We start from the raw sequence: 16979 nt of genomic DNA on the forward strand, positions 1-16979 counted from the left end.
GAAAAGGACAACAAACAAAACCTAACCAACAAAACTAAAAGCCGTTAAGGAAAACTAGAAAAAGAAACCCCACGGGCCCACGGGTAAACGTGGGGTAATAATTCCAAACTGAAACAGAAGGGGGGAGGGTATTCTCCAGCGACCCACCATCCTGTTATATGAAACAGGGCAAGCCCACTTCTCAAGCCGGTAAAGCCACCAGTTCACCCACCTTGGGGAGGGTGGACCATCGTGATTTGCCGAAAAATTTCATTTTTCGCTGTGAAAGTTCCAGCGTGGAAAGAGGGAAAAACCCGACGGGAGGGCCCAGACCTACCCTACCGACCCCGGCAAGCTGTCCGCCCAAGCAAAAAAAGAATACACCGGAGTCGCCCTCTTGTCCCTGGATTCCTTCGGACCACTAACCACTCTACCTATCCCATCCATTACCGTGCCCCATGTTCAAGTGCGGCCGTTTCACCGCGCGTTGGTCGCCTCTCGCACCGCCACCTGCATCGCGGTGAGGGGCAGGCGCTCGCCGTCGCGCCCCCCTCGGCGTGGGGGGTGGTACATAGCCCGTTGCCGCCATTCTCGCCCTCGTGGCCGCTCGTTCGCATTGTGTCGGGGCGGGGAGGGCTCCCGACGCCGCCGCCCTGAACCGCCGCCACTGTTCGACGCTGGGTAGGTTCTTGCCCGCCGTGGTGAGCGCCGCGGCGACGTCGAGCGCCTGTTTGACTGCTCCCTTGTAGGCGCTGTTGCCGCCGCCTCGAGCATTTTTTGTGTTTTTTGAGCTAGCCCTTGGTAAAGCGCCGCTGGGTGGCGCCAGCCCGCTGCCAAAGCATTCGAACCCTGCTTGCCCACGGCGGTGGTAGTGGCATGACCGCCGCCGAGCCACCGCCGGCGGGAGACGAGGCTCCGCAGGACCCGGCCGGCGTGCTCGTGCTGCTCGTGCTCGGCCTGCAGGGGATGGGCACTCTCTTCGCCTTCAACACCATCATCACGCCGCTCAAGTACTACGAGCTCCGCTTCGCCGCGTCTCCCTTCTCCTCCTCCTTCGAGTCCATGCTGAGCATCACCTTCAACGCCGTTGCGCTCGCCTCCATCGTCGCCTTCCAGCGGCTGCAGCACGTGATCCGGCTCCGCACGACCATCTTCGCCACCCTCGCGTGCGAGCTGGTCGTCTTTGCGACGCTCACCGTGTACACGCTCTCTCCGCTCCGCCGGCCCGCCGACGAGCTCCACGCCTTCCTCGAGGCGAGCTCCACCGCCAGCTTCACCGTCACGCTCTGCTGCACCGCGCTCGCCGCCGCCGCCACGGGCCTCCTCAACGGGTCGGTCGTCGCGTACTGCGCGATGTTTCCGGCGCGGTACACGCAGGTCGCGGTGGGCGGGATGGCCCTCGCCGGCCTCGCCGTCTCCGTCGCCGGCCTCGCCACCACCGTCCCCACGCAGAATCAGCTCGTCGCGGCGGGTGGCGCAGGCGCTACACTCTTCCCGAGACTTCCCACGCCGCCTCGGCCGCCCTGCCACCCGAGGCCACATCCCCAACACGCCCTGGACATGTCCCACACACCGCCACGCCCGACTAGAGGGCGCAAGCTTCGTCGCACACCTCTCACCGTCAGCCCCCCTTTGCCAGGCAGCGAGCGCGATGCGATCGCCGCTGCGGGCGCGCGCTAGATGAGTCGCGCCGTCGCTCTGCTCCACTCTCAAGGACACGTGCCCACCTAAGCGCAGCGGTATGCAGCGGTGCTCAGCGGCGTCCCGCTGTCTTTGCGGTCCGCGGGTTCGCGAGGCTCCGAAAGCACCGCACGAGACCGCACTCCCGCCCCTGACCTCACGCACGCAAGCCAGGCGCATACTACGGCGTGGCGGTGGCGGTGTTCGCGGCGTGCCTCGCCTCCTTCGCCTGGGCCGACGCCACGCCCTTCGCGCGCCACGTGCAGGCGAAGCACGCCCTCGCCTCGTGCAGCAGTCAGAGCGGGCCGCCGGGCGGGGCAATTGGGGCTGTTGGCGGGGCTACGCGCGGGGGGAGGGGGGGGGAGGGGAGGGGAGGCGGTGGCTACGTGGCGGGGAGGGCGGTGGGAGAGGGCGCGGCGGGCGGCGGCGGCTGCTGCGTCGGGCCGCGGGCGGTTGCGGCCGAGGGACCGACTGTTGCCTTGACCAGCGGTTTGGCGGTCTAGATGCGGAACAGTGTAGATGCGGAGCAGTGTAGATGCGGAACAGTGTAGATGCGGAACAGTGTAGATGCGGAACAGTGTAGATGCGGAACAGTGTAGATGCGGAACAGTGTAGATGCGGAACAGTGTAGATGCGGAACAGTGTAGATGCGGAACAGTGTAGATGCGGAACAGTGTAGATGCGGAACAGTGTAGATGCGGAACAGTGTAGATGCGGAACAGTGTAGATGCGGAACAGTGTAGATGCGGAACAGTGTAGATGCGGAACAGTGTAGATGCGGAACAGTGTAGATGCGGAACAGTGTAGATGCGGAACAGTGTAGATGCGGAACAGTGTAGATGCGGAACAGTGTAGATGCGGAACCCGGACGCATGGCTGACACGTGCGCTCGAGAGGACACGTGTGCCTGCACTGCCGGCTGCACTGCAGCTCTTCCGCGGGATTCGTCTTCGCGCGGTGCTCCGAGCGCACGGCGCGAGACCTCTGCCTCCTGGCCGCTGACAGGGCCCCTCCCCGACGCAGGCCTGGCTAGCCACGCGGCGGCCATCGAGGGGCGAGGGGGCGACCTCGAGGAGCGGCTCGGCGGCCCAGAAGGCGCTGCGGCGGCGGCGGCGGCGCGGCGCGAGGTGTGGAGCACGCTCTTTGCGGTTCGGTGGCACGCCGGCACTCTGGTGGCCAACTACGCGGCCCGCGCAGCAGCGGCAAGAGTCGCGGAGCTGGGGCGAGATCAGGCCGAGAGGAGGCGAGGGGCTGGTGAGAGTAGGTGACGCTAGGGGTCTTCCCCGCCATCAGCGGCATGGTCACCTCCACGGCGCCCTCCCCCGCGTGGCGCGGCCTCTTCCCCGCCGTCCTGTTTGTCGTCTTCAACCTGGGTGTGGCCCGCGCCCCTACCCCTACCCTTGCCGCCACTGCGTCCGCCATCAGCAGCTCGAGCACGCCACCCTTACCCCCCGCAGCCCTGCCTCGTACCCCGCCCGCCCTCGAGTTTGCTGGTCTGGTCTTTGGCCCCCTAGCCCTCACCCCGCCCTTTGCCTCACCCATCACCCTCAGGCGACATGGCGGCCCGGCTCGCGCCGCCGTCCTGCCACCTCGTGCGCGGCCGCTCCACCCTCGCGCTGGCGCTGTCGCGGATCGCCCTCATCCCCCTCTTCATGGTCTGCCACATGCGCCCCGGAGACAGTGCCGTCCCGACGCTGCTGCCTTCCGAGAGGGGGCGCTTTTTTTTTTTTGCCCTCTCGCCCTCCTCAAAAGGTTGGGGAGCCCCCCCCCCCCCCCCCACCCCACCCCCCACCCCTTCTTTCCGTTCAAGCCCCTCAAGATTTGCCCAACCCCCGGGCCCGCCCGCCCGACCCCGATCCCCTCGGGGGGCCTCACCCGGATTTGCGCTTTGTCCCCGAAGCCCCCCCCCCCCCCCCTGCTGTACCCCGCGCGGCTGCAGGCTTCCTCACCGCGTGCCCGCTCATCTACGGGCCGCTCTCCGTGCCGCCGCCCGAGCAGAAGCAGGCCGCCTCGCTGCTCGTCCTCGCGCTCAACGTCGGGCTCACCCTCGGCTCGCTCCTCTCCTTCCTACTGCACGGGCTCGTCTGCAGTTGCAACCCGTTTGTGAACTGACGTGTATAAATTTTGATTCCCGCGTCGGCGGCCTGTTCAAGGCCTGCGAGCTCCGTGGGGACACTCAGCCTTATACGGCTCTATGCATGTGCATTACGGTGTGCCGTGTGCGCAAGTGTGTCTGGTATTTGCCTTTGCTAGAAAGTTCCATTATACGGAGATCGGACCGAAACCGGCAAAAATAGAGATTAGAGTAGGGTTGCCTAACGCGTTGGGAGCTGTGAGGGACAGCGTGACGCTACATGCTACGATGCTAGTGTTAACGGCAACAACAGTGGGGCTCCCACCCAACAACAGTAGCTAACGTTAGGCCGGAACAACAGTAAGGGAAGGCCTGGCAGTGACCCACCAGACGATCTCTAGTGTCTCCAGTGCGGGTAATACCCGAAAATACCCGGAAACCCCCGGGTATTTTCGGGTTTTACCCGGATTTTTTGCCATTTTTTGCTTGCTGGCCGCTGAACAACAGTAACAACAGTAACAAACAGTAACAAACAGTAACAGCATGGGCTGGGGTGAACACACTTGAACAACGTTGAGGATTTCAGCCAACAATAGCGCAACTGTTAGGCCCCAAATTTGCCTTTGCTAGTTCCATTTCGGACCGAAACGCGTGTGGTGTGTTTGGTGCCAATAGAGCAAGTACGGCTTTAGCGATCTAACACCAGATTTGCCCCCGCGGGACCCGGGAGACGCGGGAGCCCGGGAGATCCGCGACGCACATGCGTCTCCCGCGATTTTTGTGACGCTGCTGCTGCTGCTGCTCTTACGTCTTCGGTCCCCGCGGGAAGCCCCGCGCATAGGACAACAACGTCTGTCCCACACACGCGCAGACGCGCACATACATCATGCTCGGGCACCCCCCACAGTGTAGTGGTGTGAGCTCACAAGTACTAGGGGCCCGTACCATGCGGAATCGACCCTATCAAGTGCTCAAGAGTCAAGTGCTCAAGTACTAGCAGAGTGCACACGCCACACCTGCCTTGGCGGGTAAGGGTCGTAAGAATCAAAGCCTCTTGGTGCCAAACGTGCTCGAGCGCGCCGAAGAGAGACGATCTAGGCTCGAGGGAGTTAGCGAAAGTCGCACGGGCAGAGGGGAGACCGAGGCCTCCGGCAGTCCGCACCGCCTCGCGAAAGGGAAGCAACGATCAACTCCAGCTAAGACTTGGGTGCGCCGAGCGCCGGCGCGTAGGTCGCGACCGACGCGCAGCGCGGGCACGTCGCGAGCACAGGAGCGCCGCGGGTGCCGTGCCACTAACCTGGTTGTGCCGGGCAGGGCAGTTTTTGTTTGTGACGCGGAAGCTGTTTTCTTTTGTGGGTCGGTCCTGTTGGCACCCTACCCTCCTACGCGGACTTAAAAGAAAATAGAAAAGAAATCGCAGGAAGAACAAAACGAAAAGAAGATGCAACGGCTGTGGATCTCCGAAAATAGATTACTCGGCCAAAAACTCGCGCGTCCCATCGTCCAGAACGAAGGGGATCCCCACATGCTGCCGCTATGCGCGGCGCCCCTGGCATCTGAGAGCGCTGCCTGCGACCTCGCCTCAAAGGTCTTCCGCGACCCTCACATAAACTTTGCGTATGGAGGCTCCGCCGACCTCCGCGAGGCGCGCAGCTATCCAGTAGGGCCAAACTCCGGCTGTCTCTCATACCTTGGCCATAAGCTCGGCACCACAGCACGTGCTCATCCACAAAACGATCTCACCCCCTCGCAGGTTGCGTGCGCAACGTACACGGTTGCGGATTTCGAGGGGACGGGCGACACCCCGATCTCAATCGCGTGCGAGGGTGTTGGCCGCTACGTCGTCGTGACGTTGCCAGGAACATTCAGCAACCCAGTCGAGTGTCCGGCGGGAGTCCCCACAGGCGTCGGAGTCCCTTCGCTTTCCCTGACGACGGCGCCGTGCCTCGATGGACGTTGGGGTCGTGACATCACTGCCAGCTCACAAACAACCAGCTTGGGCCGTTCGATGGCGTTGCGTGAGATCAACGTCTTTGCCCTCCAGAATCAGGACGGCACGCCCTGCTTTGAGTGAGGGCGCCGTTCCGCCGCAGCAAGCGCACGGCAGCGCCTCGACGCCCTCGAGGGCAGCGCGCAGGCATCACACACGCACACACGCACACACGCACACACACGCACGCCGCGCACGACGCGACGCACGTGGCGCGAAAATTCATTTCCTACATGAATCAACTCTTTTCGATAAAATTCTTGTACCTGTGTTAGAGCCAGTGCGCGCCAGTAAAAATAAATGCACCAAACAGGCACCAAACACATCTCCACGATACAAACACACGCACACGCCACACCGCCGTCCTCTCCGGCTCCCTCCGCGTCAGGCGTTGACCCTGGGGCACTGGCCCTCCCTCTGGTCTCCTCTCCTGAACCTGATTAAGCGAAGACTTGCCCAGTGGCACTGCTGCCCAGTCTCTTGCCTAAAAGGCTCAGCACACTGTCACGCGCGGTCTTTCTGCCCCTCCTGCCACTGCCGGATCATCCGGCGGAGCGAGTAGTTGGGGAAGAGGCCAGTGTTCTCGAGCGCCTCGCCTGTCAATGGGCTCGTCGACTTTGTCGCGAGCCAGCGCTCGATCGCCGACCGCTCGTACGACTGCCCGTCCGCCGCCATCACCGGCTCGCTCATGACCTCTGTCGTGATTGGGCAGAAGAAATCGTCCGGCGGCTCCTCTGGCTCCGGCTCGCCCGGCTTGCACGCCTGCTCCGTCGCCCGTCTCTCCCCCTCCAGCCTCGCGCTCACCTCGAGCGCCGCCGCAAGCTCCTCCTCTGCCGCCGCCTCGTCCTCAGCCGCCTCGGCCGGAGCGTTGGCCTCGTGCGACAGCGGCCCAGCCGTGCCGCTCTCTCCGACCTCCCCCTTCCTCCTCCTCCTCCTCGTCCTCTTCTTCTTCTTCTGGCTCTCCTCCGCCTGCGCCTCCGCCTGCGCCTGCGCCTCGACCAGCATCGCGTCGGCATGCCGCGCGGCCTCCGCCTCTGCCTCTGCCCTCCGCGCTAATTTCGCCTCTGCGCGCCGATCCAATGGCTGGTCGAGAGCCTCCATGAGACCGCGGCCCTTTGCCGCCGTCTTAGCCGCCGCATGTTCCTCGAGGGCACGCATACACTCGGCGTGACCGAACCCCTTTGCCAGCTGGAGCGCCGTAGCGCCGGTTACTCTTTCGCGCATTTTGGAGTCTGCACCCGCGCGCAGCAAGCGGATTATGATTGCCGGGTTATTGTTGTGATGGGCGGCGATCGTCAGTGCGGTGCGGCCGATACCGTCCCGCTTATTTGTCTCCGCTCCGCGCTTCAGCAACAGCTCGACCACCCGTTCGTGGCCGTGCAACACGGCTAGCATCAGCGCGGTGTTGCCATTGCTGGCCTGGAGGTTGGTCTCCGCGCCATGCTGAAGCAGCAGATCGACCACCCGCTCGTGGCCTTGCTCGGCAGCGTACATCAGCAGGGTGGTCTTACTCACAAAGCACCCAATCTCTGACCAAAGCTTGAACGCTCCATTGGTCTTGCCGCCGCCCCTCTCCAGCCACGCCCGAACTGCCACCTCGTCACCTCCACCAACTGCGTTGATGATCTCGCGGGACAGCTCGGCGCTGGACATGAAACACATGGTTGCGGCGAGCGGCGCGACACCACTCTGACACGACGCGTGCGACCTCGGTCCGGCCGGCGCTTTGCAATCGCCCCCCCTCCCGCGGCGCGCTCGTACACACCTGTGGAGGAGAAGAATTTCGGATACTGGCTGTTACCTTTACCCCGGAACGAAATTCTTTTATCTTCGTTCCCCCCCCCCCCCCCCCCGGGGTCCGGGTCCTACCGGGGACCCCGCCTCTTCCGTTTGCGGGCGAGCACCCCCTTCGCCACGTGTGGGCACCGCATGCGAAGCAAATCGCGCCGTGCGTCGCCGTGCGCGCGTGTGAGCGCCCCTGAGCAACCCACCCCACCCCACACGCCCACCGGCGCACCCTCGGCCCGCACACGCGCCCTGGCGACCCACAGACCTCCCTCGCCGCCGCGCGTTCGACGTGCTGCCGAGACTGCTCCGGCGGCATGACAGCCCCTGCTGCTTCCTGTCGCAGGAAGAGCCGCGTACAGCGCTGATCGTGCGTCCACAGAGCCAGCTTCGCGCGATGCCGTCCTTCCGGGCGACGACGCGCGCCTTCTGCAGGGCACACGGTGCGGCGCTGCGCTGTCGCGAGCGCGTCGCCGGCATTCACTCAGATTCGCCGAGCGCTGCGCGGCTGGCTGACGCCGCTCGCTCAGGCGGGCGCGGCTTGCCATCCCTCGGCGCCGGCGACATAAATCCGTACAACGTGGCCGGACAAGGCCACAAAGCTTCCACCGGCGGGTGCAGCGCCTCTGTGAGAGGCGCCGGTGATCCTAGCTAGCTGCCCTGCTGCTGCGATCGCCGCTGCCGCTGCAATAGCCGCAGGCGCAGGCACGACGACCATTATTGGACCATCCACCGGTGCGGCGAACATGTGTCTCGGTGCCCTCCCGCTCGTCTTGTTCATACTCCATCGCCAGGCGCACTTCCGTCCTGACGCTCCCGCTGCTCGCGGCGCGGCGCCGCGGTGCGCAGGCGCGCGCGTGGCCACAGCTGAGAAGCCGCGACTGCTCGACGGCGCGCGCCGTACTGCGCCTTTGGGGCGCGACGGTCGTCGAGCCGCGTGACACGCTCTCCCACGCCGGCCGCAGCGACCCGGAGCGGCGGCGGCGACGAGGGTGAGGGCGAGGGCGAGGGCGCTCTCGGCTCGGCTAGAGCGGCCGAGAGGCAGTGCGGTCGCGCCTTTTACCGCGACCGCCGCGCCGCCACAGCGGGCGAGCTCGCGCGGGTGTGGCGGGGGCGAGGGGTGCCACGTGGCGGCCGTCAGCGTCAGTCTGTGTGTCGGGGCGCGTTCGCCCGCGTACGGCTCAGACAGGCGTCGGTCGCCGCCTCCGCTGCACGCGGGGCGTTGCGCTGCGCGAGGGCCGCCTGCAAATTGCTAGCCATGCGCTTCGTTGTTTACGGCGGCAATGGGTCACGCTCACGCCTCACGGGTGTGGGGCACGCTCACACGGGTGTGCACTCTCGCTACCATTTTTCACATCTGCTGGTTGGACTAACGGCGTATTCTGTCTCATAAAAAGTCTGCTCCTTGGTCAGAAGGAGCCAACTCTGCCTTAAACTTTGATTGCTAGAGGGATTGCCGGCCGGAAAGCTAGCTCAAACACGGAAGAAAAACGGCTTCGCGGGCACTTTGTGCACAGGCGTTTCGCGGACGGACCGCGCGAATCGGTGGCTGTGTTTGCAATCGGTCGCCGGCGCTGTTTGTGGGCCCGCATGAGCAATTCTCGCCGACGCTCCGGTGCGAGTGCGTCCAACGACACGCCCATGGTGCGCACACGCGCGGCTCAGCCGCGCACAGACCTGCCATCGCCTCTGCACGCTCGACGTGCTGCCGAGACCGCGCCAGCAACATGACAGCCCCTGTTGCTTCCTGTTGCAGGAAGAGCCGGTGCGTACCGTGCTGGTCGTGAGCCCACAGAGTCAACTTCACGTGCTGCAGTCTGACAGGAAGTCAACGCTCAACTTCTGCACGGAATATAAGCAGCGGCATAACTACTTTCGGAAGATGGCAGTGCACGAGACCCAAGAGAATGCATCGCTCTGGGTGCTCCTGTCAAGGGCCAGGTGGATTCGGAACGAGAAGTACGGCGCGGTCGTCGCGGTCGCTGGGCCAAAGGCGCTGTTTGATCACCAAGAGACCATTTGTCTCACCTCTGGCCTGCCGGTGGCGTCGATGAGGTTTGGCGACCAAAGCAACGTGGGCCACCTTCTCAACTCGGTGCCTCGCGAGCATCTGTGCACCCGTCATCTCGCAAATGTTTTCACGGCAACCGTGGCACTGTAGGAAGGGATCGGCGACCGCGGCCGGGGAGGCCTCGGTGGCTGGGTCGCCATGAAGCAGCCCGAATGGGCAGAGCGGCTCTCGGCGGCAGATGGGCTGACCCCGTGCGACAAGTGCGGCCACCCAACGATGGTGCTCGTCTTCGATGAGTCGGGTTGCGTATGGAGGGACTCGCCCGCAGCCGAGGCCTGGAATCTAGCGCCAAATGCCGATGTGTCGCTCAACGAGGGGTCGGTCGACCGTGAGATTGACCCGCTCACCGGCCAGCAGCTCGAGAACTACTTGGAAGCCGACGAGGTGATGGAAGAGGCGGGCGAGGAGCAGGACTCCCACGACGGCACCGAGCCCTCAGGCTTCTACCAGGAACTTCTCGAGGTGCCTCCTCGCTGCATCTCCCCCTTGCTTTTTTGCCTGCGCTCACTCTGTGCTGCCCTCTTGCAGGCAGTTGAAGAGCTGCCGCAGAACGGCGAGGGCGAGGAGGCGCTCTTGTCCACATTTCCTGTCGACTCGCTGAGTCCCCTCGCCGCCGTCTCCCGCTCCAAGATGGAGCTGATGTCCGATTGGTCATTCCGGGTTTGGCGGCAGGGGCTGCCTCGCGAGCTCGCCCTTCGCGCCGTGCTTGGGCCGCAGATGCGTGCCGAGCTTGATCGGGTTTGGTCCCAGGTGCGGCCGCTCTTTGCTGCGACCGGCTGCAACCCGTTGCAGTTGATGTCCTACATGGAGCGCCAATTCCCGTACGAGTACAATTTGCTCGCCCACGCGGCCACCGGCGTCGAGCGCCACCATCTCGTGCAAAGCTGCATCGACTCGCCGCTGCCTGGCGACCACACGATGATGACCGAGCTGGCGGGACGCTTCACGGGACGCATCATCTTTGCGATAGCGGGCACGTCCTCGCGGAGGGAGCGAGAGGACCCGGACACTCTCTCGCCGACCTATGTGCAGAACCACGCGAATGGCGCCCTGATGCGCGAGATCTCGATGCTGCACTCCCTCCAGCCGCGTCTGCTCATGCCTCTGCAAAATGCCCTCGGAGTCGCCGTCCGCTCCGCCGTCAACATGAGCGAGCTGTCCCAGTACCTGCGCGGATTCCAAATCGTGCCGGACGAGGAGGTCTCGCGAAAGTTCCTGCTCCAGGTGCAGAATCTGGCCGAGATGAACCGCGTGCTGCGCCTCGCTCAGTGGGCGACGCAGGGGGACGGCTGGACGGTCAGGTTAGACAACTGCGACGTGGGAAAGCTGCTGCACTTTGTCGCGATGATCGCGACTCGAGACCATAAGCCACCGGCGGCGCCCTTCCCCTTCGTCTCCTCCGACCCCGTCATCCCAAAACCGTTCGCACAGGGCGCGCACGAGGCGTGCCCGGCCCCTGCCACCCGTCTGCTCCACGCGTTGCATCCACAACGCGTCCACACCGTACCCTCCGTAGGTGCCGCGTGCGCGCTCAGTTGCACGGCCGCCCTTCGAAGCTATCGGCTTCGAGCACTTTATGTCCTTCTCGGCGATGGAGATTGAGGCCGAAACCAATTGGCGCATCTTAATGGAGGTAGCAGCGCCCTCAAAGCCCAACGAGCGGCGCGACTTTATCACGGGGCAGCTCGAGGCGCGCGGCGCCAACCCGGCCGACTTTCTTCATAAGAGCTGGCAGCAGCTCAAGAAGGTGCTCCTCGCCTCGCTGACTGAGGAGCGATCCCCGGTCTCCGCCGCGCAGCCCGCCTCTACCCCGCCCGCCGCCGCGATCCCGCCCGCGACCACCCCAGCAGCGATGGAGGTCGAGGCGGACTTGGGAGGTGGCGGTGCGTGTGACGCGAGGCCGGCGATGGACGTGGAGATGGGAGACGGGGAGATGGGAGACGAGGAGGATGGGATGCAGGAGGAGGAGGAGGAGCAGGAGGAGGAGGAGGACGACGACGACGAGGGGGAAGACATGGAGTCGAGCTCGGAAGAGGAGGAGGAGGCGGCGCAGGTGCCGGCGCCGCAACCTTACTTTTGCTGCATGGACAACACCAAGTCGGGCGGCATCTGGTACTGCCCCGGCGGCTGCTTCCACTGCTTCCACAACTCGTGCAATGCTGAGTTTCGCGACGCGGACGGCTTGCTCCCTGACAAGAACAACAAAGTGTGCGTTGCTTGCCACAACAAGATGATAGCTGGCGAGCGTGGTTCGCGGCAGCATCGCATCCAGGCACTCTCAGCAATAACGGGAGAGGCGGAGGCGGCGGCGGAGGCGGCGGTGGCTGCGGAGGCGGCGGTGGCTGCGCCCTCGCAGGAGGCGGCGGCTGCGGCACAGGCGGAGGCGGCGGGGTGTGAGGAAGGTCAGGCGGTGGCGGTGGCGACGGCGGCGATGGAGGCGGCAGGGACGGAGGCTGCAGCACCTGGTGCAGCCCCATCCCTGCAGACGGCGCCAGCCCCGTCGCAATCTGACTCCATCGCCGCTGCCTCCGCCACCGCCGCCACCGCTGCCCTAGCTGCTGCCTCTTCCAGTGTCGCTGCACCCGCTGCTGCCGCTCAGAGCCGAGTCCTCGCACTGCCCGCTCTTGGCGAGCGCAACGCCTATCAGCGGAGCCGGACCGATAACTTTTTCGACCTCTACGCTCACTCGTCTTCCGAGGAGGGCGAGCTCCTCATCACCCCGGAGCTCGACGCGCCGCTGCACCAGTGGTTTCAGGCACGGCAGTACCTGTACAACTCCTCGGGGCTGCTTGACGCCGCCACCATCTCGTCGGCGATCGCCACCCTCAACGCGTTCCGTGATGCAGTGCGGAGAGGTCATCTCCAGGCGAGACTTGGGGCGCTTGATGAGGCGCAGCTGCACGCGGCTATCGATGAGGGGATGTGGCGGTTTGGATCGGCATTGAGCGTGCTTTCGACTCTGCTGAGCAACACCGACACGCACCACCTCTTTCTGCGGGTCACCTTCACGCCAACGTGCTCCAACTGCCATGAGCTCGCCCGCCCGCACTTGGTCCAGCCCTCTAACGACGAGTGGCGGCCGCTCATCTTGTTGACCACGCAGGAGCTGTATGCGGCAGGTGGCAACGTATTGGCAGCGCTGGACAGATCCTGCAGCACTGTGCGATCCACGCGCTCAAATATGCGCTGCGCGCAATGTGCGGGCACCCTTGAGCTAGTACCGCACACGAGCTGGCCTACGACACACGTCGGGGCGGGCCTGGCAGCGGCTGGAGGAGCCGCGAGCAACAGTGATAGTGGCGTCCCCGCACACAGCGATAGTGGCACCTTCCCTCGGCTCATTGCCCTCGAGCTCCCCGAGCGCGCGCCAGCCACCTTGCAGCACAGCCTCCCTCAGCAGCACTGCTTTGGCACTGGATCGGCCGCGGCAGCTTCGTTTCGACTCATCGCCGTCCTCTACTATCTGGACCAGTGTCACTTCATCGCCTACGTCCTTGACCCGCGCGAGCTCATCTGGCTCCGCTATGATGGCATGCACGCGAATGGTTGTGGCACGCCCATGGCCGCTCCACACGGCCGCATCCAGCACAACGGCGCCGAGTACTTTCCTGTCGCCGCAATCTATGTTAGGCGCGAGGAGGGCGATCGAGGCACGGCCGGCAGTGGTGCGACCGCTGCGGGCGCCTCGCCGCCGCCGCCGCGGCTGCTTCGCCAACGCAGACAGGCGAATGTGTGGAGCAGAAACTCATGTTACGTGGACTCGGCACTGGTAGTGTGGGAGCATATCGAGCGTTGGCTGGCTGTGGCGATGTGAGCTCCTTTTTTCTGCATGCGTACACAAAATGGCATCGTGTGCGCGAGCGTTTGCGGCGAAGCGCGCTCCTGACTCTCGTCTCTCGGGTTGCTCGCTCACGCACGAAACCTCAAACCACACCAATCACACACCGCGCAACGGGCTCACCAACCCTGCGAACGTGCTCGGCGTTTCTGCCCACGTTGCGGCCCGGGCTCGGGCTCGCTCGCTCGAGCGAGCTCCCGCTGTTGCCTCTCAGTCTCACGCGCCTGCTGCAGCCTCTCCAGCTCCCGTCGCTGCCGCCTAGCCTTTTTCTCCGCCCGCCTCTGTTCCCGCGCCCGCGCCCGCTTCTTCTCCTCCTCGCGGGCCATCTTCGCCTCCTCGGCCGCGATCTCGATCGCCCACAGCGACGTCGCCGCGACCTTCTCCGCGCGCCTCGCCACCTCCGCCTCCTCGCGGTCAGTCGCGCGCCTCAGCTCGAGGAGCGCCTCGTTGGGCACGCCTGCCTCGACGAGAGTCTGCGCGGAACCGTCGGCCCTGAACTCGCACAAGCGCTGTGTCGGTCCGTGCAGCGGCGCACTGCTCGGCCCGCCAGCGCGCCGCTCCTCAGGCCGGAGCCAGAGCTCGGGCCGGCGCCCGAGGAGGTCTGCGCGTCCCGGCATCACGGCTTTTACCTCGCCGACCGTGGTCATGATGCCGACGGGAAGGAAGAGCGTCTCGGCCCGCGAGACGTCGGGCCTGGTGATACGCACGACCCGCTGCCCGCGATCGCGGTACCCCTTGAGGATGGCGACGCGAGCGAGATCCTTGACGGAGAACACGACGCCAGCGCCGGGATGCGCTGAGCGGGGCAGCCCTTGGAGGTCGGCGTCGGTCAGGCCGTACTCGCTGCGGGCGCGGACGATGCCGAGCTGTGCGACGCCGGCGGGAACGAGCAACTCGAGTCCGAGAGGCGCAGAGGACGATGCCATGAGCTCCGCGCTGTCGTCGCTGGGCAGCGTGGCGACGACGCCACCAAGCCTTCGCAGATGGCGATAGTGGCGACGTCAGCGGTGTCGAGGACCAGCGGACACCTAGTGGGACGCCTGTGTGTCAGAGGAGCGCGTCCAGAGCGCGTCCACACCGCACAGGCACAAGTGTGCGTGCGTGCGGCCGAGTGGCGGCGCGCTCGCGCGCGCGCTGAGGGTGGTTGAGGTGAGATTGACCACCGAGCGCTCGCGAGCGGCCGCGGGGAGGGTCCGTCCACGGTCTCTGTCCTCTAGGAGTCGCGCGGGCGGCCAGGGAGCGCGTGGGAGGTCACCGCATGCGAAGCAAGTCGGCGCGGGGTGCTCGCCCGCAAGCGGTGGAGGCGCCAGACAGGGGGTCTTTCGACACTGACTCGCGCCAAAACGCACCTACCTACCTATCCATGGCGACCTGTGGCTCACAGAGTGGCCTCGAGGCGGAGCTTTTGTCCACAAAGGCAAGGCTCGCCGCAGTCGAGGCGGAGCTGGCCGATACGAAGCAGCAGCTGGCCGTGGCGCTCGCCAGCTCCTCCGCCGCCGCCGCCGCGCCACCTCCGCCGGCCGCCGCTGCGCCTGCTGCGCCTGCTGGGTCGGCCGCCCCGCTGGACCGCCCCGGCGCCCTGCTCGTCGAGCTTGCCAGCGATCTTTCCTTCCTCTCGCCTCGAGGCAAGTTTCGTCTATCGCTCAACGAAGGCGCCGCGGTCCTGCACGGCAAGTCGGCCGAGATCGCGGTGCCCTACCGGCTCGTTTCACGCGTTCTCGTGCTCCCCGAGGCCTCGGGACAGGGAAGCCTGTGCGTCGTCACGCTCGCCGCTCCCGTCGCCAACGGCAAGAGCCAGGTCGGGCACCTGCTCCTGCACTCCAAGCCGGCGGAGCCCAAAGTCGAGTGCAGCCTCTCGGGGAAGCCGCTGTGTGGCCAGCCCGCGTCGGTCGTCAGCCAGGCGTTCGCCTCGCTGGCGGCGGTCGAGGTGGGGGGCATCGGCAGCTTCAAGCCCTTCGGCGGCCGCGCCGCCCTGCAGTGCTACGTCAAGGCGACCGAGGCGGCCTTGTACCTGCTCGAGAAGGAGCTGCTCGTCAAGGAGGCGTCAAAGGTGCACGTGATGCCGTACAGCCGGCTGCGCGTCGAGGTGCTGCCGCCCGACAGCCGGCGCACCTTTGACCTGCAGCTCGAGTGCGCCGCCGCCGACGCGCCCGCCGGCGCGCCCGCCAAGACGGCCCTCAAGCTCGAGCTGTCGATGCTGCCGGCGAACGAGTGCGACCGCGTGAGCGAGCTCCTGCAGCGGAAGCGCGCAAACGTGAATGGGTCCCTCGACGGCGAGGCGGCGTCCGCAGGCGCGGTTGGCGGCGGCGCGGCGGGCGGCGGCGCCGGAGACGAGGAGGAGGAGGAGGACGACGACGACGACGACGACGAGGACAGCGACTTTGCCCCGTCGGAGGGGTCCGACGTCGAGGAGGAGTACGACTCGGACGGCGGCGATCCGGTCGAGGGGGGCGACGGGAGCGACGAGGGGGAGGAGGAGGACGACGACGAGGAGGAGGACGAGAACGAGGAGCCTGCCGGAGAGGCGGAGGACAGCCAGGCGCCTGCCAAGCGCATCAAGACGGAGGCGGTTGACGCGTGACCGCGCTGTCCTGCTGCCTCCATGTTGCCGCTACTGGACCTGCACCGGCTCCCGCGCTCACAAGATGCGCGAGAGGGGAGAGGTCGAGATCAGCGTGATCTCCTCTGTCGCGTGTCGGCTCTACCCTCTACGGGGCGGCGAGCAGGCGGCGAGGCGATGCACGATGGCCGATGGGTCCCTCTCCCCAAGAGAGATACTCGAGACTCTCTGAGACACCTCACTCCTCAGAGAGGGAGTGATGAGTGTAGCTCCTCCTGGTTAAAATGAAGCTCCTCCTTAAAGTACTTTCTTCAATTTTCTTCGCGAGCCCTTTCCCCAAACATACATCGAGATCTCTGCGGGACACCAGTAGATTTGTTGAGTGGAGATCGTAGATGCCGATCAGAGATCTTCCACACACAGCATCTCTCACAAAACTCAGAGATCTTTAACTGAAGATAGAGATCTTGAGCTGCCGCCATCGGCACCTCGAGATCTCAGGCCGGAGACGGAGATGTTGACTTCGCGCCAAAGGCGCCTCGAGAATCGTGTGGCCGACTGGAGATTGCAAAATGGCGCGAAAAGAGGGTGGAGATCCGCTTGAAGGTGTGAAAGGGAAAGAGCATCCCCTTGGAAGGACATCGATCCCCCCCCTGACACGCCTCCCCCACGAGATTGGAGATTGGAGATCGGAGATGAAGATCGGAGAACGCGCCTCCTTGTTATGAGCGCGCCGCGATGGAGCTCACCTCGTTAGTCTCTGGCATGACCGAGTTCGCCGCGAACCTGTATCCTCTAAAGACCGAGGAGGAGCTCGTGGCGCTCCTGAGCGGCATGCACCACTTCCCACCTGGCGTGCCTGAGCGTGCCCGTCGCGTCCATGGGCGGCTGCCCGCCGGGTCGGCACTCTGCTCCTCTGACGTCGGCGTGCTGATTGACCGGCTCGACACGGAGGGAGGCCTTGACGGGTTGTACAAGCATCTCGCGCACACCAAGGAGGAT

At 65.2% G+C, this 16979-nt stretch overlaps 7 protein-coding genes across 7 annotated transcripts; 4 read left to right on the forward strand and 3 right to left on the reverse strand.

The window, feature by feature from the left end:
* Nucleotides 1–798: 798 nt before the first annotated feature.
* On the forward strand, nucleotides 799–2000 carry EMIHUDRAFT_446300 (hypothetical protein; the record flags this gene model as incomplete). The annotated part of the gene is made up of 3 exons (XM_005761306.1): nucleotides 799–1459; nucleotides 1619–1648; nucleotides 1834–2000. Coding segments are annotated over exons 1-3 (801 nt in total), but the record flags the coding sequence as incomplete, so codon positions are not given.
* Nucleotides 2001–2020: 20 nt separating this feature from the next.
* EMIHUDRAFT_425361 (hypothetical protein) lies at nucleotides 2021–3771 on the forward strand (the record flags this gene model as incomplete). Its single annotated transcript, XM_005761307.1, has 4 exons — nucleotides 2021–2148; nucleotides 2683–3032; nucleotides 3211–3411; nucleotides 3599–3771. Exons 2-4 carry the CDS (start codon nucleotides 2957–2959, stop codon nucleotides 3769–3771), a joined length of 450 nt encoding a protein of 149 aa, XP_005761364.1. The 5' UTR covers nucleotides 2021–2148; nucleotides 2683–2956.
* A 2477-nt stretch (nucleotides 3772–6248) lies between these two features.
* Nucleotides 6249–6455, reverse strand: EMIHUDRAFT_60174 (hypothetical protein; the record flags this gene model as incomplete). The annotated part of the gene is made up of 1 exon (XM_005761308.1): nucleotides 6249–6455. A coding segment is annotated over one exon (207 nt), but the record flags the coding sequence as incomplete, so codon positions are not given.
* Nucleotides 6456–7649: 1194 nt separating this feature from the next.
* On the reverse strand, nucleotides 7650–8895 carry EMIHUDRAFT_371884 (hypothetical protein; the record flags this gene model as incomplete). Its single annotated transcript, XM_005761309.1, is given in 2 exon segments — nucleotides 7650–8126; nucleotides 8142–8895. A coding segment is annotated over 1 exon segment (164 nt), but the record flags the coding sequence as incomplete, so codon positions are not given.
* A 203-nt stretch (nucleotides 8896–9098) lies between these two features.
* EMIHUDRAFT_248869 (hypothetical protein) lies at nucleotides 9099–13393 on the forward strand (the record flags this gene model as incomplete). Its single annotated transcript, XM_005761310.1, has 8 exons — nucleotides 9099–9152; nucleotides 9265–9603; nucleotides 9670–10041; nucleotides 10108–11044; nucleotides 11115–11491; nucleotides 11615–11785; nucleotides 12179–13244; nucleotides 13353–13393. The coding sequence occupies 8 exons, from the start codon at nucleotides 9099–9101 to the stop codon at nucleotides 13391–13393; spliced, it is 3357 nt and encodes a 1118-aa protein (XP_005761367.1).
* On the reverse strand, nucleotides 13385–14699 carry EMIHUDRAFT_459930 (hypothetical protein). The gene is made up of 2 exons (XM_005761311.1): nucleotides 14673–14699; nucleotides 13385–14392 (listed from the first exon to the last, which is right to left on the reverse strand). Exons 1-2 carry the CDS (start codon nucleotides 14675–14677, stop codon nucleotides 13537–13539), a joined length of 861 nt encoding a protein of 286 aa, XP_005761368.1. The 5' UTR covers nucleotides 14678–14699; the 3' UTR covers nucleotides 13385–13536.
* Nucleotides 14700–14780: 81 nt separating this feature from the next.
* On the forward strand, nucleotides 14781–15998 carry EMIHUDRAFT_248871 (hypothetical protein; the record flags this gene model as incomplete). Its single annotated transcript, XM_005761312.1, has 5 exons — nucleotides 14781–14888; nucleotides 15009–15503; nucleotides 15606–15671; nucleotides 15828–15857; nucleotides 15957–15998. The coding sequence occupies 5 exons, from the start codon at nucleotides 14781–14783 to the stop codon at nucleotides 15996–15998; spliced, it is 741 nt and encodes a 246-aa protein (XP_005761369.1).
* Nucleotides 15999–16979: the final 981 nt, after the last annotated feature.

This window comes from Emiliania huxleyi, assembly GCF_000372725.1.
Source record: "Emiliania huxleyi CCMP1516 unplaced genomic scaffold EMIHUscaffold_712, whole genome shotgun sequence".
Lineage (NCBI taxonomy): Eukaryota > Haptophyta > Isochrysidales > Noelaerhabdaceae > Emiliania > Emiliania huxleyi.